The sequence below is a fragment of the Urocampus carinirostris genome, chromosome 9 (genome assembly GCF_059441175.1).
Source record: "Urocampus carinirostris isolate Australia breed hairy pipefish chromosome 9, RoL_Ucar_1.0, whole genome shotgun sequence".
In the NCBI taxonomy this organism is placed as follows: Eukaryota; Metazoa; Chordata; class Actinopteri; order Syngnathiformes; family Syngnathidae; genus Urocampus; species Urocampus carinirostris.
The window spans coordinates 7,820,781-7,847,035 of record NC_142357.1 but is presented as its reverse complement, the minus strand read 5'-3'; the positions used below and the strand labels follow the sequence as shown (position 1 = coordinate 7,847,035).

Genomic DNA, 26,255 nt, shown 5'->3' with positions numbered 1-26,255 from the left:
TGGAGAGGAGGGTCCGCCAGGAAGTCGAATCTCGGATTCAGGAGGAACAGTGTGGTTTTCGTCCTGGACGTGGAACACTGGACCAGCTCTATACACTCTGCAGGGTCATTAAGGGTGCATGGGAGTTTGCCTGTCCGGTCTACATGTGTTTTGTGGACTTGGAGAAGGCATTCGACCGTGTTCCTCGGGAGGCCCTGTGGGGGGTGCTTCGGGAGTACCGCACAGTCTTATCCGGGCGGTGCGGTCCCTGTGTGCCCGGTGCCAGAGTCTGGTCCGCATTGCCGGCAGTAAGTCGGATTCGTCCCTGGTGAGTGTTGGGCTCCGCCAGGGCTGCCCTTTGTCACCGATTCTGTTCATAACTTTTATGGACAGAATTTCTAGGCGCAGTCTTGGCGGGGATGGAGTCCGGTTTGGGGGCCTCAGCATTGCGTCACTGCTTTTTGCAGATGACGTGGTGCTGTTGGCTTCCTCAGGCCGTGATCTTCAGCTCTTGCTGGAGCGATTCGCAGCCGAGTGTGAAGCGGCCGGGATGAGGATCAGCACCTTCAAATCCGAGGCCATGGTTCTCAGTCGGAAAAGGGTGGTATGCTCCCTCCGGGTCGGGGAGGAGGTCTTGCCCCAAGTGGAGGAGTTCAAGTATCTTGGGGTCTTGTTCACGAGTCAGGGTAGAATGGAACGGGAGATCGACAGACGGGTCGGTGCAGCGTCTGCCGTCATTCGGACCCAGTACCGGTCTGTCGTGGTGAAGAGGGAGCTGAGCCGAAAGGCAAAGCTCTCGAACTACCGGTCGATCTACGTTCCTAACCCTCACCTATGGTCATGGACTTTGGGTCATGACCGAAAGAACACGATCCCGGATACAAGTGGCCGAAATGAGTTTCCTCCGCAGGGTGGCTGGGTTCTCCCTTAGAGATAAGGTGAGAAGCTCAGTCATTTGGGAGGGACTTGGTGTAGAGCCACTGCTCCTCTGCGTTGAGAGGAGCCAGTTGAGGTGGCTCGGGCATCTAATAAGGATGCCTCCTGGACGCCTCCCTCGGGAGGTGTTCCGGGCATGTCCCACCGGCAGGAGGCCCCGGGGGCGACCCAGGACACGTTGGAGAGACTATGTCTCTCGGCTGACTTGGGAACGCCTCACGGTCCCGTCGGATGAGCTGGAGGAGGTGGCTGGGGATAGGGACGTCTGGGCTTCCCTTTTAACGCTGCTGCCCCCGAGACCCGACCTCGGATAAGCGGAAGACAGTGGATGGATGGATGGAGCTTATTTGATAATATACATTCTAATGGACACTCACAGATGAATCTTTATTTTACTCAATCTAACCATCTGCATGGGCAGCACGGCGGCGCAGTGGTTAGCGCTTGTGCGGCACAGTTCATGTCATGGGAACCTGTCGTGGGTTCAAATCCAGCTCCAGACTTCCTGTGCGGAGTTTGTATGTTCTCCCCGTGCTTGCGTGGGTTTCCTCCGGGCACTCCGGTTTCCTCCCACATTCCAAAAACATGCATTTCAGGTGAATTGGCCGGTCCAAATTGTCCCTAGGTGTGAATGAGCGAATGAGTTGTCTGTCCCTGTGTGCCCTGCGATTGGCTGGCAACCAGTTCAGGGTGTCCCCTGCCCACTGCCCGGAGATGGCTGGGATGGGCTCCAGCCCCCCCGCGACCCTAATGAGGATAAGCGGTACGGCTAATGAGATGAGATGAACCATCTGCTTCAAATTCCATCAGCAGCACTTCATCACAACTGGTGGTGGCTGCAGGAGATCGTAGTAGCACAAAAGTTTGACTGGGACATTTCAGCTGAAGGACGGCTAGAGACATAATTCAAGTAATATAATCATTTTTTTGTACATTTTTTCACATATGTTTACATGCAGTGAATTGTCAGATTGGACTCGGAATTATGGTTTTTGGAAATCCAATAATGTTTTTTCATGACTGGTGACAAGCGACGATAACCCTGGATGCCATTAGAAAATACACCGATTGAAAGGGGCGGAGCACAAGCACAAATAGACACAAAAAAAAAACAACCCTCGGTCACAAAATTTAACTTTTTACATTAAATTAAAGACAATTATATTCCTGTCACTCACCACAATGAATTAAGTATTACAGTTGTTTCATTCTAAAAAGTGTGCTTCGTTGCTGTGTCTTAAGTATTAAGAAATTGTGCTAGGACGTTGCATGGGCTCACACGATATATGTATAAATACAAAAGTAGTGACACACATAGGTGGATAGTAATGTTACATTTACTCCATTACATTGGCTCTGTTACATTTACTCCTTTACATTTACTTGAGAATGTTTTAGGACATTTTGTACTTCTAGGAGTATTTTTAAATCGCTGCAGCCTTTTTACTTTTATTTGATTAGATTTGTGAAGAAGAAACTGTACTCTTACGCTGTAACATTAAGCTATATTAAACCAGTTGTTTTGAATCCCCTAAATACGCCTGTCTGTCTCAGTAGCAGACTGTGCAGTTTACACTTCATTCTAGTCTAAAATAGGGATATGCCGTTCACAGACAAACTAGCTTATTTAGCAGTTTCTTTTGCTAACGACATTTTTTTTTCATGTTGATGACTTTAAAAAAAAGTTTAAATTGTTTTGTATTTCATTTTTTTTTCTACATCTATAAAAATAATGTATTTCCTGTGATTTTCAACCAATGTGTCTTACATAACAAATGTAAAGTTTATTGTTGTATTTCATTTCATTTCATATTAAATAGTTTATTTGTTGTTGCACTAAATAGTTGAATTTTTTAATTAAGATGTTGTTGTTTGTTTTTTAGAGATTCTGAGTTGCTTGAAGTGGACAGTAAAGTTGTATAGTATAAACAAGTGCAGTCTAAATCAGTTACACAGCACAGTGACATCTTGTGGTGGAGTGAAAAAATGATACTATAATTTAGTAGTATCATAAATATTTTTCTAATGTATTAATTCTTTTTGTGCATAATGTTACATTATTTTTGGTACTATACTGTTTAAGGGGACCTCAAATAAACTGTTTTTATCGTTTCATAAAAGGCGTCACCCAACCCTCTTGATTAAACTACTAGCAGTCCTAAAGAACGTATATTCAAGTTTCTGTGCAAATTTACAGGGACTAACAAAATAAACATATGGAAAATGGTCTGCATTTATATAGCGCTTTTCAAGTCAATGAAGACCTCCCTAAGCACTTTACAATGTGCTTGACACTTATCCATTCACACACACACTCACACACCAATACCTGCTTATTGGGGGCATTAAGGATTCGGTAAGCTTCTCATCTTTAGCGAACTACTCTCTCCATGTTAACTTTCTGACTTATAGACAGGTTTACAAAATATAAAACACATTAGACACCTGTACTCATTTAATGAACACCAAAAATTTGAGTGTTTCAGTCATTGGAAACCTGCGTTACAAACTTATTTTATGCCATGACATAGTTTGTAAACAAGTCTAATCTTATGTAAACATTTCCTTTTGAAATTAATTGAAATGTTGTTGTTTTTTTTTGTCTAAGGGCCCGTAAAGTAGACACAGTGTTTAAATAACATTTAAAACTGAAGTAAACAAACAAAAGAACATATCTAAAAAAATAAATTACTTAAACATAATACTGTGAAATCAAAATAACCTTAACAATAGGAATGCAGTAGAAGACGACCTGAATTCAGAAGCATTTACACTTAGACTGTAAGACTATTGCTGATTTTTTCTTGATGGTTAATGGAAAAACTAATTTTCTCAGAAAATATTGTGCATAACTTTTAAAATGTGTTAGGAGGGAAGACTTTAACTCAATATTTCTCTCTACAAAATGAATCAATACAAACTAAATTTGATCATTCTCACATTCCCACAAAAATAAGAAGCAGGAAGTCTAACATGCCTGTAGGGAAAACCACATGGGAAGAAGGGAAGTGAGAAGAGCTGGTGAAAAATAAATATTAAGCCGTCAAAATAGAATTTGTGTAAGGAAACAAAAAAGAAGAGACGCCAATGATTGAGGTCTAGCTCTCAACTCACAACTCAAAGGGGGGAGGCAGAGAGCAGAGAGAAAAAAAACACTAGGAGTGAAGTGGTTGCATAATACTGTACGTGTGTGTGATGGAGTGCGTTCGCTGAAGCTGCATTGGTGTATCAGGGAGCAAGAGAGGTCAGACACAGAAAAAAAAATATCATGTAGACAGGAAGTGTCAGCTGGCAAGAAAATATATCCTATTTATCACATGGACCTACAAGACATAACTACATCTAGAACACCAATCATTTGCCCAATTATATGTGTCTCATTATTTTAAAACAAGGTCACCAGCCAAATGTGCAAAATATTTTAATTAAGAAGTAAGTGAAGCTGACGTCTGGCTTACTTCAAACTATGTTAGCATGAACCTCACAGAGCATGTGTGACGTGGATGTTAGTCTTGAATAGTGTACGCAAGTCAGTTTTTGAAAGTCTAATGCACAAAAACAGAAACAAAATGTCTTTTGACTGTATGAGATAATTTACAAACCACTGCTCATAGGCAACAGCAGCTTGTCTGTTACACAAGACCTCTGCACAGTCATAACCCTAGTTAAGCAAACTCATGTGTGGGAGGTTTGAATAAAGAAATAGCTTTTACTGTTATGCCTTAATGAGATCACTGCACAAATGAAACACATTTGCATTTAATATTTGTGTAAACTATGGAACGAGATCGAGCTTACTCGCATGACACTCTACCCATCAGGTAAAGTTGCAGTGTGAAGGATTTTTGGCCTGGGGGCAACCAGAGAGAATGCTGAAGTAGCATCCTAAATGTCAAGTACCAAGTGCTTGTGCATTGTCAATAAAATGACAACTTTTGAGCTAAAGACAACATTATTTATGATGTTAGCAGGCCATTTGCTATTTGTAAGACTTGTGCTATAATATCCTCTGAAAAATAAGAAGTAACTATATCTAGGTTTTGTATATAATGATGAATACACATGACGATTATGGGCTGTAACTTTATAGTGCAATTGGTGAATCTTTTTTGAATGTGTACTGTATTCTAATGATCTGTCCAACATTTCCACTGTCCAATGTGAGTTGGGATTTGCTCCAACACCCCTGCAACCCTTGTGAGGACTAGCGGTTGGAAAATGAATTAATTCAAATGAGCTAAGGATAGTGAAGTCAATTGAACAGCGTACAATATCTACGAACCATTGTAAGGGACATTAAATATTTAATACATAAAAATCTGAAAATGTATTGTGATGGTTGCATAATTTAAATGAAACAAATAAAGAAAGAAAATAGTTAAAAATGTTGCTGGCGATATACCAATATTAGGGAGCTAATTCTTAGTCAGAACACAACTTGATAATATTCAAAATGTACATGTCAGAAATAATATATTTTTTAAAACGTTTCCAGATTGTTCAATTTCACCCCAAATGGTGGTTACGGACCTTAAAAATAAAAAGCTATTTTTGCCCCGTTACATACAGTCTACAGGCACAATTATCTGAGTCATCTATATAAGAAAGCTTGCCACAATATTTTGAAAGGAGTCCTTAGGAGACCAGCCCTTACTGATACCGCTCAGCCACAATTAAAGCAAAGGAAAAATTATGACTTAAATACAAGTGCATAAGAAGTTGTATAAAATGTACAGCACCGCCTAAAGCTGCCTCAAAATAAATATTACATAACACAGTTGTCACCTCATCTACTGCATGTCCCTAATGTCCTAATATGACGTCAACTTATGATTCCCTCACAGATGATGCTGGCGGGGTTAATGACAATTCAAACAACAACTAACAGCCCGTTGGAAGTATATGATACAACAATAAGGCACAAACACAAATCTGGAAAGATAAGAGAGAAACATTAAAATCGAGTTACTGTAAAGCAGGCTACTTCAGAGAGTAAGATCAGAGAATTAACACATAGTCCCTGGGAATATGCAGCCATATTACATGAATCTGGGAATAGCTTTTAAAAGGAAACTCTCTCGACAATTATATAAGAAAAAAGCCCTGGGTCTCCCTGTCTCCCAAACACACAGAGGCATGAACAACACAGACACTTACACAACATAGGCACATGGTGTGCATCCACCAACAATAACACACCTGTGCACACATGAGAGGCACCAACCCAGTCAAAAGGAGAAATAGCCTTGGGAAACTGTGACACAACTACCTGGTTAGATTTTATCAGCAGCACTTTATCAGAACTGCCACAGCTGGTGGCTACAGTATGTCACAGCACGTATGGGTTTGCACCTTGACGGAGCAGCGCTGTTAAATAAACATCAGCGACAGGTTCGAGAGCTTGGAGTATAGGTGTTTGCAGTTCTGATATCAAGTCAAGTCAAGTCATTTTTATTTGTATAGCCCTTAATCACAATATAAATTTAAGTGCAGTGAAAAAGTATTTGTCCAATTCCTAATTTCTGTGTTGTTTGCATATTTATCACTCACAAAGGTTTCAGATCATCAAACCAATTTTAATATCACACAGAGACAACCCAAGGAAAAACAAAATGCAGTTTTTAAATGTTTATACCATTTATAATGGCACAAAACTTATCTGCACCTATGTGAAAAAGTAATTGCCCCCAGAATGTAATAGCGAGTCGGGCCACATTTGGCAGCGATAACAAAAATGAAACGTTTACGATAATTGGTAATGAGTCTTTTACAATGCTGTGGAGAAATTTTGTCCGACTCTTGTTTCAAATCTGCCACATTGGAGGTTTTTATTAGCATGAACTGCCCGTTTATCGTCACGCCACAACATCTCAATTGGATTTAAATCCGGACTGTGATTTGGCTACTCTGAACCTACATTTTGGGGTTTATTCGGCCATTCTGAGGTAGACTTGCTCGTGTTTTTCGGATTGTTATCCTGCTGCATGATCCAAGATGGCTTGAGTTTGAGAGCACGAATGGATTACCGGATGTTCTCCTTTAGAATCTTCTGGTAAACACCAAAATTAATTATTCTGTCAAGCACAGCAAGTTTTCATGGTCCTGGGGCAGCAAAGCAGCCCCAGAGCATCACACTGTAACTACCATGCTTTACTGTTGGCATCATGTTCTTTTTTTTAATGCTGTGCCATTTTTACGCCAGATGTATTGAGCTGCACACCTTCCAAAAACATACAATTTTGACCGGTCAGTCCACAGAATTTTTCTCAAAAAGTCTTGAGGATAATCAAGATGCGTTTTGGCAAATGTGAGACGATTCTTTTTGATATTTTGTGACAGCAGTTGTTTTAGCTTGGCGACTCTATCATAGATGCCACTTTTGGCCAGTGTCTCTTTTATAGTGGAGTCATAAACAACCTCCTGGATGAAACGTTGTTGCAACATTGGAGTAATCTTAGTTTGTCGACCACTCCTGCGAAGTTTTCTCCATTTGTGGATAAGGGTTCTGACAGTGGTTCGGTTGGAGCCCTACAACGTTCAAAATGGCTTTTTGACCTTTTACGGACTGATAGATTTCAATTACATTGTTTCTAATTTCTTCTCCAATTTTTGGGGGGGTCGTGGCAAGTCAATTGTGATCTTGAGATTTTCTAGCCTACTTTCCTTTGTCTAGCAGAATTGTTTTAAGGACGTCTTGATTCAACGCAACTACTAGCAATCAATTTTGTGGGTGGCCTGAGGAATTGAACTCAGTTTTCCCAAAACTATGGTTAGTCACTGACCAGACCTTCACCGCGCACAAACAAATCTATCCAGCGCATAAAAAACAGGGATCGAAATTGCAAATTTAGTAGCAAATTTAGCCAAACCTACAGTGCATGCAGGTAAAAACCACCCGGATTCCCTTGGCGATGTGTTTTAAACGTGGTATTTTGAAGTCAATGACGACACGAAATTGAGTAAAGTAAGCATGCATGTGAGCTTTCTTTCTTGTACTAGGGGGAGGAGTTATTGACTAGAGAAGCGTTGAGGGGCATTATTGTTTATCACTGAGACATTAAAACATGAAGAAAAAATAATTATAATAATAATAATAATTTCCTTGTATTGTCATTCTGTGTAACAATGTACATAGAACGAAATGTCGATTGCATCTGACCCGTTGTAGCGAGCCGATGCAGCCGGAGGGCGCCGCCGACCACTTTTTAAGTCTTAGGAATGACTCGGCCGGGGCGCGAACCACCGACCTCCCAGTCTCAAAGCGGGCGCCTTACCATCTAGGCTACTGAGCTGGTTAAGTGTGGTTTACTTTAATTATCACCTGCACAGTTAGACTACGTAGCTACTTGACCTAATTTACCTGCATAAGTACGTCAATGTTGTTGCAAGGGTTATTTTTTGCAGACCGCCTCTTTTGGCTCAGCTCACTTAAAATAACTAGATCTTTGAGCTCTAAAATGACTCCTTAGATTATGTTTGTTGCTTAAATCCATATATTAACAATGTTTATGTAACATTATGCACAAATTTACTTACTTTTTCATTACAATTTGATAATGTAATGAAATAAATACCTAAATATTCATATCCAAGTTTAAATAAACACAGAGTTTAAATAGTACACAGAGACAACCCAAATCCAAAACTGCATTTTGGATTTGGGTTGTCTCTGTGTACTATTAAATCAGGAATGGGGGAGAAATACCTTTTCCACGGCACTGTAATAAATAAATAAATAAATAAATAAATAAATAAATAAATAAATATATATATATATATATATATATATATATATATATATATATATATATATATATATATATATATATATATATATATATATATATATATATATATATATATATATATACACATACATATATAACTACAATTTTAGTGGAATGAATCATACATCCAAAAATTGCATTTGTATGTAAACAAAATACACGGTCTTTATTTTACAAGTTTTGGTTATAAAACATCACTAAGGCTGTGGCGTATTATATTCTAAAATATTTTTGAGCCAAGACACAATCGTATCGTATCGGAAATGTCTGAGCACACTGGCTTTAAAATAAAAAAATAAAAATAAAAATTAATTGAAACAAAATTTGATAATGTAATGAAATAAATACCTAAATATTCATATCCAAGTTTAAATAAACATTTAAATTTGTTTATTATTTATTTAAATTGTCAAGACAAACAAAGTAGTCCGAGTTCAAAATAATAAAGAAATATGTGTAAATGAACCGGAGAAAACCCACTTAGACACAGAGAACATGCAAACCCTAAAAAAGGAGGCCGGTAGCTGGTATTGATCCCAAGACCTGAACTGTGACGCTGATGTGCTAACCAATCATCCACCTCACCTCCCCAAACAAAATATGCTACATTCATTATTTACCTGAAGTACCTGCTGAGAAATTAATTTTGTCACACGATAATGCAACAGATAACTAGCATCAATGTCTGTCTGGCAGATGCCCCATAATAAAGCTAATTTTGCTTTTGATGTGTTATTTTCCCTACTTCTGGACAAGTTCTTGCAGCACACCAGAAGAGGTTTCATGCCATACTAATATGCTACGACACACTGGTTGAAAAACAGTGTTCTAAAAGCTATTTGAAATTATGCAGACCGAATGAAAAACTGGTGACCAAGCATGTGTCGACCGTTGCGTGCACACGTACCTTATTTCATCGCTGGCCAACTCTTTGCCCAACTAACCACTGCATGCTGACTCATGCGTTTATAATTAATAGACAGTGTTGCATAATATGATTATGACTGAACATACCCACTGTGATCTTACACGTTCTTAATAAAGTATATAAAGTTTCTTAATTAGGTTTCAGTACGTATGACACACTTGGTAAATGTTTCTCACAACTAGTCAGAACAGGCTTTCATAGCATCAACAACAAACTACATAAACCAGTCCCATCAATCTTAGGATAAATTAAAAGAAGCTAGGATGGGGAGGAAAGGAGAGGGGGCAGTGAATGTAGAAGAAATCCATTTAAATGAAATGAAGAAGAGAGGCGTCAGCATTAGCAGATAATCCACTGCAGTGAGGACGCTTTCTTTTTCCCTGCGGCCTCCAGGCACAAGTAGTCATCCTAATAGGAACAGTAATACACGCTGTAGTGTACCTTTAAGATTTCGGTCAAAACCTAAATCCACGGATAGGGAAATAAGACACGGGAAAATGAGAAACATCTGTAGATGCTTCACATAAATGTCGCTCACCATTCAACGACCTTTTCAGCAGTGCATGTCCCTAGCCTAGGGCAGGCAACGACACAACCATGCAAACACACACACAAAAATGAAGCAGCTCGCGTTCCCTCTCCCTTTTTTCCTTTACCACCCCCTTTTCTCTCTGTCACCCACACACTGTCTTCTTTCAGCCTTTGCTTAAAATGCATGCCTAAAGATAGAAACAAGAAGATGAGAGCAAGACAGCTAATGTCATGGCAACATCGAGCAAGGGTTTGCAAACACTGTTTAACATCAAGTGCTCCAAGTGTCAATTTTTTTCTTGATACTTCATTAAATAAATCTGATTCAGTCAGATGTCACAGAAATGTAAATCAATGAGCATTTAACACAAATATTTATAAACCATCTTTTTAAAAGAGGAATTCACTAGATTTTGAATTTGAACACATATATGAAACAGCATAATTAATGTGAAATGTGGAAAACAATTTTGCACACAAGTCCACATCTGAAGACATGTTAAACATACACCCCACTTTGAATCTCAACAAATGAAATTTTTCTCCAAGGTCTCTTGCACATCAAAGCAACTTTTCTGTGATCTGCTTTTATTACTCTGAAAGGAATTCAACTTAAATAATAATGACTCGAGCATAATAGCAAAATGGGAATCACGCCGAAATGAGTCAGGTCAAAGGAGCTTAGTTGATGATCTACAATAATCATTTTCATTATAAATTGCAAACATCATATGAAAAAACAAGTTACTTTCTTACCATAATAAAAACTGAAATGGTTCTCAATTGCAATTACAGTAAAACTAAAGAAGGGTTCTATTCAACTTTTTATTTTTATCTAAACCAGTCTAGCACATGTACTTAATTGTTTATACTTCTAATTTTAAAATATATTTGTATTGTTGCATCATTTCTTCAAACAGTATAAATTTAAATGTGCATTTTATATTTTTTTATTGAATGTAAAGTTGATACAATACCCTGCTACAACAGGTACTCTGCTATCCCAGATTAAAACCAAGAAAAATGTGCTGAGTATGTATGTGTATGTACATTCCAATAGATCCACATTCTAAATGAGGAATAGTCCTTTAATATCACCTCATTTGCCGAAGTGAAGATAAGTAATTAGTTGGCCTGGAGAAGGGTGGGTGCCACCAGACTGGACTTGCCCAAGACACACCACATGAAATGGTGCCTCTATGACCTTAGTGGTTAAGGTATATAATCAACCGACCACCACCAATAGCTTGAAAATATTGGATGAAATGAATCTACAGTACACTGTCGTCACATGATTGCATCATTTCATACATTGATGATGAAGTATTAACTCAACACATGTCATCTCCATCTGAGTACATATACCGAGAGGATATGTATCTTGATAAAATCAATGCAGACCCTTACTGTTTGTTTCCACAAGTAGAGTATATAGGTAAATCAAGTATATTTCTTAATAAAGTCCTGTAAAATGCCAGCATTTCACAGTGTATCACAAAAACAGCACAAAATACACGGGCAAAATATACGGGCAAAATTAGAATATATCCAACTAAAATAGAAAACTGTGTTGCTTCCTAACCAATTTCTCTTAAATATTCAAAATTGAAAAGTGAAAAAGTGAAAAGTGAATACAGTGGGACCTCGCTACTTTGCGGTTCCACGTTTGCGGGTCTAAAAAATAATAATAACTGAGCCCAAAATTCAGGGCGTTGGGACGGAGCCCCCTTTCCAATGAAGCGCTAGCCACTTGTGGTGCTAAATGACTTGTAAACCACCTGATTTTTTTTATTTTTACACGTTCATGTTAGCGTAATCTTTCGTACGGAAGATTACAATAACGCGAACGTACGATTAGCCTGGGTTAGCTTCAGGTTAACGTTAAACATTCATGGTAAACATTCAGGGTGTTGGAACGGATTAAAACGATTTACATTATTTTTAATGGGAAAAATGATTTCGGTGATTGAACAAATCGGTTCTCGAACAGGGTTCTGGAACGGATTATGGTCGAGAAGCGAGGTTCCACTGTAGCAGAATTCGTAAATACACTTAAAATGAAGACAAAACTAGTACTTCATTGATTGTGGTGAGTGAAAAGAATCAAATTATCTTTAATTTAATGCAAAACATTTAGCGCAAATTTGACACTGGTCATGCGTCCTTTCTTCAATCGAGGTTATTCCAAAATGCGGCATAAACTTGGCTAATTTGGTCATTAGTCGTGTAAACAGTTTATTTTATTTGGCACAGTAGCCGAAATTCTGATATTAAGACGAATATTGCCTTTAGGTTAACACGGTCACCCATATATGTGTACGTTGCCGGTATTCCAATTCTGTATAGCCATATAAAAATGCACTACGATCTGTCCCCAGTTGTATACAAACGTCTACGGTGTTCCCTGACAATGTCACTGGTGAATCGTGGATTTTTTTTTTTTTATGAATTATATCTGCAGATTTTTGCATACATTGTGGAATTTTGTTATCACTTTAAGAGCGCCAGTTAACTCAAACCAGTCAGAGAGCCTTTTGTTTTCTGGGCACCGACATAGGCAATCTGAGTGAAGCATTTACATGGCTAAAAACACGGATAACCCCTTACATATACACTTTGCAAGCAATCTAATCAGGAGTAGGCAAGCACGAGCAAAGTCATTTTTTAAAATAGAGATGTAGTTTCCGCAACTGAATATTGACATTAAATAAAGAATTTTTTAATTCATGTCACTCATGTCAATAAAATCAACTAAGTTTGGTGCTTGTTTGTTTTCGATCTCAAAGTGGACTCCATTGCTGCATCCCGTCTGTTTACAAGGTTTGCAGTATGTGGCTTGCCAGAAGCATAGATTTTCACTACAATTCAATGAACAAAAATAGAGATCATTGTGGACTTCAGGAAAAATCATTCCTACCATGCCCCACTTTTCATCAACAACAAGGCTGTGGAGTTGGTCACCAGGAGCAAGTTCCTAAGTCACCTGTTCTGTGAACACTAGGCCCTGATAAAGATGGCACAGCACTTCCTGTACATCCTACGGAAGATGAAGAGAGGCCAGCTATTGCCACTCACCCTCACCACATGCCCGTGTGAAGTGGACGCTGTGGCTTCGACTGGGGTATTGTGAGGAAGATTGTGAGGACACTAAGAAAATCTTCAGAACTTAGCTCCCTTCTATTTAGTCACAAGTGCTGCCTTACCAGGGCCTCAAACATTATTAGGGACCCTTCATATTCCGATCATGGACCCCTCACACCCCAATCATGGACTGTTCTCCCTGCTAGGATCTGGTTAGAGGTTCTGCAGTATGCAATTCAGAGGCGTGTTCAGGAGAGTGAGTGATTGCTATCGCGAGCTATCGCTAGCTTCTGAACGGCCAGTGATTATTGAGCGCTCGCGTGCCCGAGTAATCACGGGAGAAAGACCGCTTACTTTGATTTCCAACATGGCGTCGACAGTGCAGAAGATTGAGGATCTCGCCCTGACGAGTGCTGTTGGCGATGTAATATATCGTCTTACATTGCCTGGTAATGTTTGTGAACAATGCAAGACAGGTATGACCCTTCCACTGCGTTTAAGATAACCTTAACTGTGTCAATATGCGAACTGTCGCTCATATCAGCCAACTCGCTCAAAGCAAGCTGTAGAACGAAATCCATTGTACTGTCGTCGGCCATTTTGGATCAGTAAGGCAATCACAGTGAGCGATTACAACCGTTCAGCAGTGCGCGGCAAGCGATTAACAAGAGACTACATGTCTGATCACTCTCCTGAACACGCCTCAGGTACACCAGATTCTGCAACAGCCCCCCACCCCTGGCCATTAGACTTATAAACAATCAATCCCACATATAGCAAGCCTACTCAGCTGATAAATCTGTACATCTGTTTTTTTACCTTGAATTACTGGCAGTTCTAATTGTACCTAGCCACTCAATGCAAATTTGCACATCTGTTCTCTGCCCTACTGCACTATATACTATATTGAATTGTAGTGTGAACATATGTTTACCTGACTGCCTATGTTTGCACATCTATTCCAGATGCTCCTTTTGCACTACTGTCCAGTATTCATATAGCTAATGTTACTAATCCACTATCGCACATCCACATATGTGGTATAATTTCATATTTTGTAAAAAACTGTGAAGGTTGAATGTATTGAAAATTTGTTCCTGATACATGTGTACAACAACGACAAAAAATCATATCTGAATCTGAATACAATTGTTACATCCACTATATATAGCATTTTTGCCTTAGGGCATAGAACACTTTTGAAAGGGGACGGAAACAAGAACATCGCAGTTCGAATCCTGGCTCCTCTGTGTTACATGTCGAAGTGTCCTTGGGTGAGCCACTGAACCCCTAATATCCCCAATAAGCAGGTTAGCGCCTTACATGGCCGCACGGCCGCTATTGGGAAATGTGAAGCACAATGTAAAAGCGCTTTGGGAAGTCTTCACTTGAAAAGCGCTATATAAATGCAAATCATTTCATTTCATTTAACAGTACTTCGTTGATTGTAGTGAGTGACATGAATCGAGAGGAATTTTGCAAGTGATGAAATGGGCTTTGCTTCTAACACCAGTTGTTGCTGTTTTGAAAAGTTGAAGGAAAGAATTGCTATACGTAATAACAAAAGTAAAGTTCCACTTTCATGTTGTTGGTTTTCGGAAAAGATGAGAAGGCGCACACACCAGGGTCGAGTGAGAACTGACAGAGCTGTTAAGTACATTTTTTTTTTTTTTTTTTTTTTAAACAATCATTCTGGGATTACCTATATTTTATGTTGATGATATCTGTATATTGTCTGTTGATGCCCTCGCGACATCTATTGCTCTTGGTCGTCATGGTTTGATTATCTCAAGGGTTTACCTTATTTTCCTCATGCTTCTTTTTTATTTTAGTTTTTCATTGCCCTCATGTAGGTTTTAGATCAGGGCAAGGTCCAATTGTGGTCTGTAGTTTGTACAGTTTTTTGAGACTTCATACAAATAAACATGACTTGAATATTCAATGTTAATAGTTACATTTGGAAACATCGCATATTTGCCCTACGACGTCGCTCGTGCTCTTGCTTTAGATTGGATTATTTGCAAACGCCATGCATACGGAGTTGTTCGTTTGTCACAAGTCACATAGACAACTCATTTAAATTGGTTCAAACATACAAAACTCAGTTGGACTATCCCCTGCATGTAAACATACCCTGTGACTCAGTACAAATTTAACAAAACAGTTAGTGTTAATGCTACTAGAACTGTTCAACTTACAAGGTCAACCTGCAGAGGTTCTGATCCCGGCCGTAGTAACCTCTTGCTTCTGCAGCTGCTGCCTTCAGATCGCAAACGTATTGATGACAATGATGTTGGTGACCGACCCCCTTCAGTTGAAAAAGTAAGAAAGTGGACAATAGATGATCTCATCAAATTAAATCAATGGTGTAAAAAAATATTGTGCGCTGTCATGTGAGAAAAATGTATGTTAATTTTTGTATTGTTTTTTTTTTTGCCTTAATGGAATGTTAACAATGTATATTGTTTTACAATGCAACTCCAAAAGACTTGGTTTATAATATTTTATTTAAGATACCCATAACCTGAGATATATCTATCACATAGCCCCAAAATTTGCTCGTAAACTTTCATAAATACAAAAAAGTAATTAATTACCAAAATTTGGGCTGTTTTTTTTTCACAAGACAGCAACGTGAAAAAAAAAATAATTCAATACCTGAATGAGGCACAAGAAGAGCAAAAGTAGTGAAAGTACTTGGGGTCAGAGGCAAGGAACGGCACCGCTGCAGAGAAGCCTTCAGGGGCGGTTCTAAAGGAGACACCCCCGGAGGTCGAGACAAAGCCTAGGAGGTACTCAGTAGTTAGGACGCCATTGACATTTAAATAGGCTTGATAAAAACAACGCTACTTGAAGTCCTGTCTTTCTGATTTAAAAACATTTAACACCGAGTAGAGCAAACGTGGTAGCGAATTAGTTGTGCAAGCCTGGCTGCAAACGGTCGAAACGACACAGTACATCAAGCTGCCCGGGCAAGCTCCAAGGTTCAAAAGAACTGACTTTGAGTTAGGTTAACAGGAAGGATAACTTATGGAAGCAATGAGGCAGAAAAATGGACATAGAGGAAAAATGAGAGAGGGAAATGGAGGCAACAATGGAAGAATGAAGACCAACAGAGGGATGTGAGCTGGTGGAAAATAAATAAAGGCCCCCTTTACAAATGGGAGAGAGCATGCTGGCATTGTTGCACCTAACAATGAGTAGTGTATAAATAATGAGTAAGAACATGCTGACCTTCAGCATCTGTAGTGTCTTTATTCATTATGTCTGTGTGCTTTATTTATCAAAAAAGGCAGTGGAGACTATACGTGGGACTCTGACCTCTTTTTAGAGGCTTTCAAACAGCATTAGCTTTTTAGAGTACATTTCAGTGTTGATGACAAATTTAGTCAGATAATACACAAATACCTATGTTGTAATTTAACATCTTACTATGTTGTGCCACTCCGTGGACTGCATCGTGCAAGTGACAGTAGCATCAATGACAGAGCAGGGCCTGGGTCGAACAGACCTCCATATAAGCCACAATCAGTGTTGCATGATGGGATTAGGTCTGGGCTTCTGCCGGCATAGTGAGCCAAACTCACTATAACGCTCGTGGAGATCTCGGTCTGGGGTAGGCCTCAGCAGATCCAATACAGCTGTTATCGGGCGAGGATGAGGGCGCAGCAGCTTTGGGAATACAGAGGTCTTCTCTGTGTGAGAGTTGGGCAAGGCAGGCCCTGGCAGTCTTACACTGCAGCCTGTCTGGCTTGCAATCTGCCCACACAGCTGCCATTGGCAAATATTCTTAGAAGCTTGGCCCAGAAACAAGGTACAAAATAAATGCTCACAGGACACTACATTAGGTACAGCTGAAATCATTAATCTATCCCGCTGTGCTCTTTAACAAGAGCTTTAATTAATTATTAAATTATCAATATGTGCAGCTGACCAAAATCGCAAGGCATTGTATGCATTGGGAATCAAACAAATGCAGATTCACTAGCCCGCTGGACCACCAGTGATACAGATGACATAGGAAATTGCATTAGACCTTATACCATTATCACACCAGTTTTACTCAAGGGGCCAAGACTCTGATTTGCTTTGCGCTTTCTGATAGGGAAAAGTCCCTCCACTTCTTCACCTGTGCACCAATAACCTATAGGTTAAATCAAATTAAATGTATTTGTAAAGCACGTTTCAGGCAATCAATTGCCATTCAAAAGGATTTATAAAACATTCAGTGTACAATAAGTTGGTAAAAAAATAAAACAATCTTCTTTATGATATATCCTGCTAACATGCATGCATAGGTAAAAGAGCTTGTATAGTATTTTGTAGAAAGACTTTGTTTTCTCCATTCTCTAACGTTCATTGGTGAAGAAGTAAAGAGACTGCTGAAGGCATCAGAATGCACTGTGCAAATCAGTGTTCCTGGTATTGTAAAAAATAGTGTAACAATGAGAGAAGGTCTAATGCATAGTCACATGTCATTTGCATCAGTGGTGGTCTAGTGGTAAAGTGTCAGCTCTCTCACAGCTATGACTTGGGTTTGAATCCTGTTGCATATAAGTTAGGTCAACAATGTTCATTGATTTGATCACTTGTTGCACAGTCATTGCTCAATACGGGTTTACCGTAAAACCCTGTAGGCTTATGTTAAATTATACCTTTAATTACTGAATGCCTTTCCAATCGTACCTGCTTTTTTCTGAGGTAAAAAAAGATCATTTTCAAATATCTGGCCAAATTGGGTTTTTACGTGCACCTTATATTCTGGAAAATACGGTACAAGGCTTATTTTTTTATTAAAAGATTGTGGTGATAGCTTCAGAATGTATTTTTAGTTAATTTAATCCCAGATAGCAACGTTGTAAGTGAATTTAAGTAATTGTTTATTCCAGGTCAGTAGTGGTGTACTGATACACATGACTGAATTTTGTGCACCCAGAGTGGGATCAATGCCCACTCAGTCATCATAGGTGTAAATTTGAATGTAACCGATTAACTCCCCCTGTGTGCCTTCAATTGACAACTATTCTGTCTGGGGGCAGTCTTACACTTACAGTCAGCTGGGATAGTTTTAAATTAATTTGCAACGTTAATAGATTATAGGTGTTAAGGAGTGGTTGTGATTCACAAATAACAGGGCAATTTGTATTTTTCTTTTGGTTTTACCTGATCAAGATGGTTCTGATGGAGACTCTTTCAAGACAACTACAAAGTGAACGATGTGTTACCGTCAGGTATGTTTTATATTTATTAATTTGATTTAGGTGGAAGTCAACTGAAACAAATAACTTTTAACATTTCATTTTATTGTTCCTTACCATCCTTTACACCTCTACTCTGAACATGGCGTTGTCCATTTTGAGGAATAATTTAAGCAATTATCATCTTGGAAATGAGGTTGAGAAAAGATGACTTCAAAGTTGCTCAGGCTTTAGCTGTTTACCAGTCATGGCTTAATTCTTTTTTTTTTTTAACATGAGTACAAAAGGTTTATTTACATTATTTATCCGCTGTAATTTTATAGACATGTTTGTCACGTTTTTTTATTACTTCAAAGTCCGTTTTTGAGCTTTGTGTACATGTTAAAGAAAACAAGAAAATCATGAATTTATTCAAGCATTTGAACTGTGATTGTAGGTTATTTAAAGCTGAGTGTTTGTGATGTCAACTTCACTCAACAGCATTTTCAAACTGTCAGGCCCCAGAGATGGCAAAAATTAGCTGGATTTTGTTTTTAATTAATGTTCTAAAAATCTAATACAAATCCCAATGCCAAAATTACACTAATGGGGGAGTACACAACAACTTCCGGGTTGACTTCCACTTTAATAATGCCACATGAGTCCTGCTGAAACATTTTATGATCTTTGAGGCTTGTAGGAGTATTTGTAATTCTTTGTTTGTTCACGTTTTCTGCTACAAGCCATCATTTTTGTATTCACGATACAGCTGCTGTTCATTGCCGCTTAGCAAAGTCATGGCAGAGGTACATCGCAGGACACCTCACAATGCCTTTTACAATAGAATTCCACTCACTGTTGTGTCACTGTATGGATGCGTGTTTTGTATGAACGACTCGCGTCTAAATGGGAAACAAAACATTGAGACATAAGATCTGCCAAAGACAAAGAGATCAGAACATATAACATGTTTTTAAGGGCTCACAGTCAGCTATAAAAACCATCCTCAAATTTAACAGCTGGTCTATAAATTATCTAATTGTTTTTGTCTTTATTGCCTTGTGTATGAAATGTTCTACTGGAATAAAACTGATCCTTGCTTTTTTAAGTGATGTTCTGGGAACAGTATGTTGATAAATGTCCATTTGTATATTACTTTTTGGGGACGTGGTAATTGTTATCGAATGTTTTTTTTATTATTTTACAGGATCCTTTTTAACCAAAGAAATAGTGAGGATCCTAACAATAGTAAGCATCTTCACAAAAACAAAACAAGGGGAAAAACAGTTAGTTTGAAAGAAAACTACTGAACTATAGTGGCAGCACAACAACAGGCGTGACAAAAAAAACAGGCACATATGTTTGAAAACATTTTGACATTGTAGTGAGCATTGTGATGTAATTTCTCATTTGTTTGAAGTCATCTGCCTTTGAAATTACTACCGCCTCTTGCCAACAGATGGTGCTAAATGATAACTTACGTTCTTGGTTCTGTTATAACTGTAGGTCAGCTACAGGTTAGTGAATTGAATTCTTTATTATTGCCAATGTTTATGCCAAGCCTACGAGGGCCAAACTCCCAGAGCAAGGGTCGCTTTAAATGCTTTGCCTTGGCTGTTCCAAACACAAGGAAATTATTGCATCTGGTTAAAGCCGTTACATGAACAACATTTTGAACATAATCAGTAATTGCATGCCTCTCGCAGTGTTAATAAATAGGAAAATTCTGCGTTGGAATGTGTTATGTCATCATTGTTAAACGGAATAAAATTGAATTCTTAGAAATGATGTTATGAAAGTTTAGGTTAAGTGAAAACATACTGTGTTTAAATGGATGAACCACATTACCTTAAATATCTCCTCAGTGGAATCAGATGAAGGTATTCTATTGGTCATGCTCGCTTGACTATTTATTAGTAATTGTGAATTCACTTCTTGTATCTGATGTGAGCCAGGGAGAGCATTCTGGGAATCCTCATAATTTCCTGTGTTTTTCTTTAACTTTTCTCCTAGGTGCAAAGAGTTGCATGGATTCATTTGAAGCTCAGCACAACTCTCTGTGTTTGGAACAGAGTGAGGGATATGATTCCGTACGAGAGTGGACCTGTGATTTGTGGCAGTGTCTTTGTGATTGCCTGTCTTTGCTGAGCGATGAATGCCATTGACACTTCCAGACACTGAAAATGTCCGAAAAGCTTTGAAGAAAACCTTAGGAGATCCCTCACCTGTGAAAGATGGTGGGAAGTCATGTTCAAAGCTACTTGATTTTGATGATTTGGTGGTCATTGTGGATGATGGGGAAATCTGACAGTGCATCATTCCTTCACCATGGACTGTTAAGGAGGCACTGTTGACTTTTTGTACTGTGCAATGCCTTGCCTGAGTTAAGCTTGTGGGTGTCTTTTCCTCCTCAGGAGGAGCGAAAGAGCGGGATGTTGTCCGCCATTTCCTGGCTGTTTCTGCTACATTATTAAAAAATTTAAATAGTCCACCAAAATGGCCCTTTACATCGGTATTTTTAGGGGGCAAACCTTGGAAATCTTTGACATTCTCCAGGTCTACAGATCCATAATCAGAGTCGATAGTCTTCTCAAAAGACTGAATATCAGAATCAAAACTCCTCTCTGAATAAACCGGATTTGCCTTTCCCAAAAGAGAGATTCTCCGCAGGTAACTCCACACATCTTTGTGTCGCCGTCCTGCACTTTGGGTTGTGCTTTTTCGTGCCTTAACACAAGGCTCCTCACAGTCAACAGCTTTGTTACAGTTTGTAGAATTGTTGTGGTTTTTCTTCGAATAGGAATTTTTATCTGATGGATATCCATTTTGAACAGTAGTTTCTGGTACAGCAGTCGGTAGTTGGTCTACAACTGGAGCTGGAAGATCAACGTCTTCGACAGAACATTCAAATTCTGCTGTGTAGCCAGCGTAGGAGTGCCTTTTGCTACGATTTCTAAGTGTACCCCTGCTGGATTGCTGTGGTGTGCCAATGTCTCTGCAGAAAGAGTCTTCATCTACCAATGAGCCGCTAAGCTTGGCGCCAGACAATTTCCCTGTCTTCCCCCGGAACACAGAAGGGGATTTAAGTATCTTAAAGGAGCGGACTTTATCAGCAAAAGACAGTTTAGGGGTAGAAGCCTCCCCAAGTAAGATCATGGAGTGTGGTCTTCGCTCTAGCTCTGAGACATTTCTTTTACGGTTCAAGATCTTCCAGATGCCTCCATTGGCTCGGGGTCGCCGGTTGACCTCCTGTCTTTCCTTGAAAGGGGTCTGAAATAATGCGGTTTGCACCTCATCTTGTATCTCTTCAGACACTGACCCAGTCTCTTTAATACAAACACTGCTGGTCTCATTTTCCACATCCAGAGAAACATTAAACACTCGGTTCACAAACCCATTAGGGTTATTTGTCTCAGAGGCAGGATTATCGAGTGTTTCCATCATCTCTCATCCCACAATGTCAGCTTTTAGCTCCAGTGACCATCATGTCTTGGTCCTCTCTTTTTCTCTCACCAACACCTAAAACAACAACAGGAAAATTAGAATTGTTATATTATTCCCCATCCCAGTTATCCAGGTTCAAACCAGGAAGTAGTGTTGTCATAGAAACCATTGTGCCAGGCATGCCCTTGTTATCCGACAATAAAATAGGATTTTCAGAAAACTTTAGCAATAAATGTATATGTGTCCCAATCCTTGTAAGAATGGACATTTTCAAATGATTGTGTGCTAGGCAACTAAGTGTAAATGTTTTGAATAACTAGTTTTTAGTTTGTAATTGAACCTACACAAATACGTAAAAAAAATCTTAGCCCAATAACAACAATGTATGATTTTTTTTCCTATGTTAATATATTTGAACTATCTCTCATAGTAAATTCCAGGACTTTATTCCACTGAATATTAACTTAGTGTTTTAATAGAATATAAAAATAATACTGTCTTTATGTCCGTCCATCCATCCATTATCTGCACCGCTTATCCTCAGTAGGGTCGCAGGTGTGCTGGAGCCCATCCAAGCTATCTTCGGGCAGTGGGCAGGGGACACCCTGGACTGGCTGCCAGCCAGTCGCAGGGCATGTCCTGATGTCCTTTTTAAAATATTTTAAAATATTACTCCTTCCTCATTCAACCATATTTTAGACTTTGCTCCCACTATAAAATAAATAAATATATATTTTTGATTTTTAAAACAAGAAAAATTGTCTAAAAAGGCTCACGGTAAATATTTTTGGTTATTTTATGATTTGATGTTTTAGCCATCATCCATAATATAAAAGTTAAAAAAATATATATAATGCTTATTTTAAGGATTTTTTTCATAATTTAAGAAGTCTTATTTTACTCAAGAAAAACTTAGGTGTAAAACACTAACATAAGATCGATAATCATTTTGCTATCTCTAGTCCAGAGTTGCATTAGAAGTCGACATGCCTTCTTTGACGTCTTCTTCCCGAAAGAGGCTGGATGATGCAACTTTCTCGCAAAGTGTATGCCATACTATTGTCCATAAACAAAAAAAAAAACTCTAAGCGTTTGTCTTTGTGGGAAGTCTTCCCGGTTATCACTGACTGACTCTATCTATTCGTGCTTTGTTTCAAGTTGTGGTCTATTCGCGCAAAATGACACTGAAGGAGACTACGCTGAGTGTCACATCATGGCGTCAGTGAAGGAGTCGAGAGGACTGGACATCAGAAGAAAAATTAAAGATCATACAATACTGTAACGATCACACTGGCATGAAGAAGAAATATATCGCGGCGGCTTATTTTCACATAAAACCTCAAATATTGTCAGATCTTCTGAGAAATGTGGTGTGTACGTTTCATTGATATTCTTATTTCATCTGTGTGAATGTAAACCCGTGAATTTATGTTCAATCAAAACCAGATGAGTTATTCATGCTCAGTGGTTAGCGCGTGTGCAGCACAGTTCTGAGGTCATGAGATCGAACCTTCCTGTGTGGAGTTACAAATTCTCCCCGTTCTTGCGTGGGTTTCCTCCAGGTACTCCGGTTTACTCCCACATTCCAAAAACATGCTTGTCAGGTTAATTGGCCGGTCCAAATTGTACCTAGGTGTAAATGAGTGAGTGAATTGTCTGTCTTTGTGTGCTCTGCGACTGGCTGGCAACCAATTCAGGATGTCCCCTGCCCACTGCCCGAAGATAGCAGGGATAGGCTCCAGCACCCCCGCAACCCTACTGAGGATAAGCAGTGCATATAATGGATATATATATATATATATACATATATATATATATATATATATATATATATATATATATATATATATATATATATATATATATATATATATATATATATATATATATGTGTGTATATACTGTATATAAATATGTATTTACTGTATATTAACTGTATATTTACTGTGTGTATATGCGGCGCAGTGGTTAGCGCATGTGCGGCACAGTTCAAGTCATGGGAACCTCCTGCGTGGGTTCAAATCCAGCTCCAGACTTCCTGTGCGGAGTTTGTATGTTCTCCCCGTGCTTGCGTGGGTTTCCTCCGGGCACTCCGGTTTCCTCCCACATTCCAAAAAACATGCATTTCAGGTGGATTGGCCAGTCCAAATTGTCCCTGGGTGTGAATGAGCGAGTGAGTTGTCTGTCCCCGTGTGCCCTGCGATTGGCTGGCAACCAGTTCAGGGTGTCCCCTGCCCACTGCCCGATGATTGCTGGGATGGGCTCCAGCACCCCCGCGACCCTACTGAGGATAAGCGGTGCAGCTAATGAGATGAGATGAAATTATTTTTTGTATTTTTTTTAAATATATATTTATATTTATTTCTTTTTTTTTAATCAAGAGGAGCCTTTTGTTAAGGCAGTGTGGTTTCTTTGGAATTTTTCCAAGTACAGTGGAATCTCGGTTCTCGACCGTAATCCGTTCCAGAACCCTGTTCGAGAACCGATTTGTTCAATCACCGAAATCATTTTTCCCATTAAAAATAATGTTAATTGTTTTAATCCGTTCCAACACCCTGAATGTTTACCATGAATGTTTAACGTAAACATGAAGCTAACCCAGGCTAATCGTACGTTCGCGTTATCGTAATCTTCCGTACGAAAGATTACGCTAACATGAACGTGTAAAAATAAAAAAAATCAGGTCGTTTACAAGTCATTTAGCACCCAGGTCTCCACAACAAGTGGCTAGCGCTTCATTGGAAAGGGGGCTCCGTTCCAACACCCTGAATTTTGGGCTCGGTTCCAACACCCTGAATGTTTACCTGAATGTTCAACGTAATCCTAAAGCTAACCCAGGCTAATCGTACGTTCGCGTTATCGTAATCTTCCGTACGAAAGATTACGCTAACACGAACGTGTAAAAAAAAAAAAAAGATAAAGTTAATAATTATGAATAGGATTTCTTATCTTTTTGGTAGTCAGCAGAAGGCGCATGCTGTATTCCCTAGCAAGATCGGAAACTCGCACACCTCTTTCATATTTAGCTATTATGTCTTTCTTAAAGGCAATAGTTGTACGAACAACTTTTCTTTTTTCACCTGTCCTGCTTGCACCAACCTTCTTCGGAGGCATAGTTAGGGGCTAAAACACTCCGTTCACCGATATTAAAAGCGAAAGCAAAAAGAGGCAAGTGCGCACGTGATAACAGTTGGTCACGAGGGGTGGGGGCGATCTACACGATCTACACCCGTACGCCGCTCAGCATCGCACTCTAGCGTACGCACTCACGCATTACCGGCGTTCGAACTCCGAATTTTTGACCGAACAGCGAAGCAAGAATTTCTCGAAATTTTGTTCGAACTCCGATTTGTTCGAACTGGGAGGACAACAGAGGTTCCACTGTAATTACTTAAAAATGTGAGAGTTCCAGATATTTAAGGGACACTAAGCCCTTCTTCTTTTGGTTAAAAAATACCCCAATACATTAAAAATGCAAACAATATTGATTTAAATAAGAAACAAAAGGACATTAAAGATGCATCTTTTGAAATACTCGTAGGTCGAGAAATGCCCGCCATCTTGCTCTCATGGGTAACAAAAATCCATGTGAAAGGCTGGGCAGACTAATGAGTGGAAAATGGTGCAGTTTGGTCACTTTGAGTCCCCGTAGTTTGTATTTCTCCTTGTGCTTTTAGCACTCGTTTTCTGTTCTACTACACACTACTACTAGTGATCAAATAATACAGAGGGCCAACTTAATAAAATGTTCGGTTTTTAATTTCTACACTGTATTTAACTGTATTCTCGTAACTATCTTAAAGAGGATATTAAAATGGTAACCCTTTAGAACAGTCAGTGGACAGGAAATACCTCTCGTTCGCCTTCAAAAGGTGTGTTATTTAAATTCCTAGCATAATAATAAATGTATCTACATTTTCTAACACAAGCATATAATTACGAAAACAGAAGCTGATTTTTGGCACTATTACACATTTATGGCTAAACGTTTGTAAAACACATCGCTTGACATAGAGGATACGAAGTCGTTTTTAAGAGACGAACTACTTACCGTAACAGTCGGAAGATTTATGCCACTTGTATTATAACTGTGTCACTGGGCACCCACTTAGAAATGAAACTCCATTCATTCGAAATTGTCCAAAAACATCAACAACGCTGAAGTTTGCTAGTTTAAGATAAAAGTTACACGCTTACCTCCTAGTCGTTGAAGATGACATTGTTGTGGTCAGTAGAGCCCATACAAAAATAAAATGAAAGAAAAACAACTTCAACTTTATCCGTCAGTCTGTTAAGGGTTTAGAGGACATCCACGAGCGAGGCAACCGTCGGTAGCAGTCGAAAACTCCATAATATCCTTTTGGGGGTTCGGTTTACACGAGATAACGTCGC

The 26,255-nt window shown here is 39.1% G+C and overlaps 1 protein-coding gene and 1 long non-coding RNA gene across 2 annotated transcripts; one reads left to right on the top strand and one right to left on the bottom strand.

Annotated features, from left to right (window-relative positions):
* Positions 1 to 1,700: 1,700 nt before the first annotated feature.
* On the bottom strand, positions 1,701 to 26,255 carry LOC148359224 (uncharacterized). The gene is made up of 5 exons (XM_088344426.1): positions 26,061 to 26,255; positions 20,268 to 21,938; positions 15,901 to 16,027; positions 15,441 to 15,550; positions 1,701 to 1,808 (listed from the first exon to the last, which is right to left on the bottom strand). The coding sequence occupies exons 2-5, from the start codon at positions 21,861 to 21,863 to the stop codon at positions 1,794 to 1,796; spliced, it is 1,848 nt and encodes a 615-aa protein (XP_088200552.1). The 5' UTR covers positions 21,864 to 21,938; positions 26,061 to 26,255; the 3' UTR covers positions 1,701 to 1,793.
* Positions 1,726 to 18,457, top strand: LOC148359225 (uncharacterized). Its single transcript, XR_015851390.1, has 3 exons — positions 1,726 to 1,825; positions 15,496 to 15,564; positions 18,415 to 18,457. It is a non-coding gene; the product is annotated as an uncharacterized LOC148359225 (long non-coding RNA).

Coding starts and splice junctions, on each gene's coding strand:
- LOC148359224 (XM_088344426.1), bottom strand. CDS start 21,863: ATGATGGAAACACTCGATAATCCTGCCTCTGAGACAAATAACCCTAAT. Junction 16,028..20,267: donor CCACTGAGGAGATATTTAAG/GTAATGTGGTTC, acceptor AGTACCTCCTAG/GCTTTGTCTCGACCTCCGGG. Junction 15,551..15,900: donor TCTTCTTGTGCCTCATTCAG/GTATTGAATTAT, acceptor TTTCAACTGAAG/GGGGTCGGTCACCAACATCA.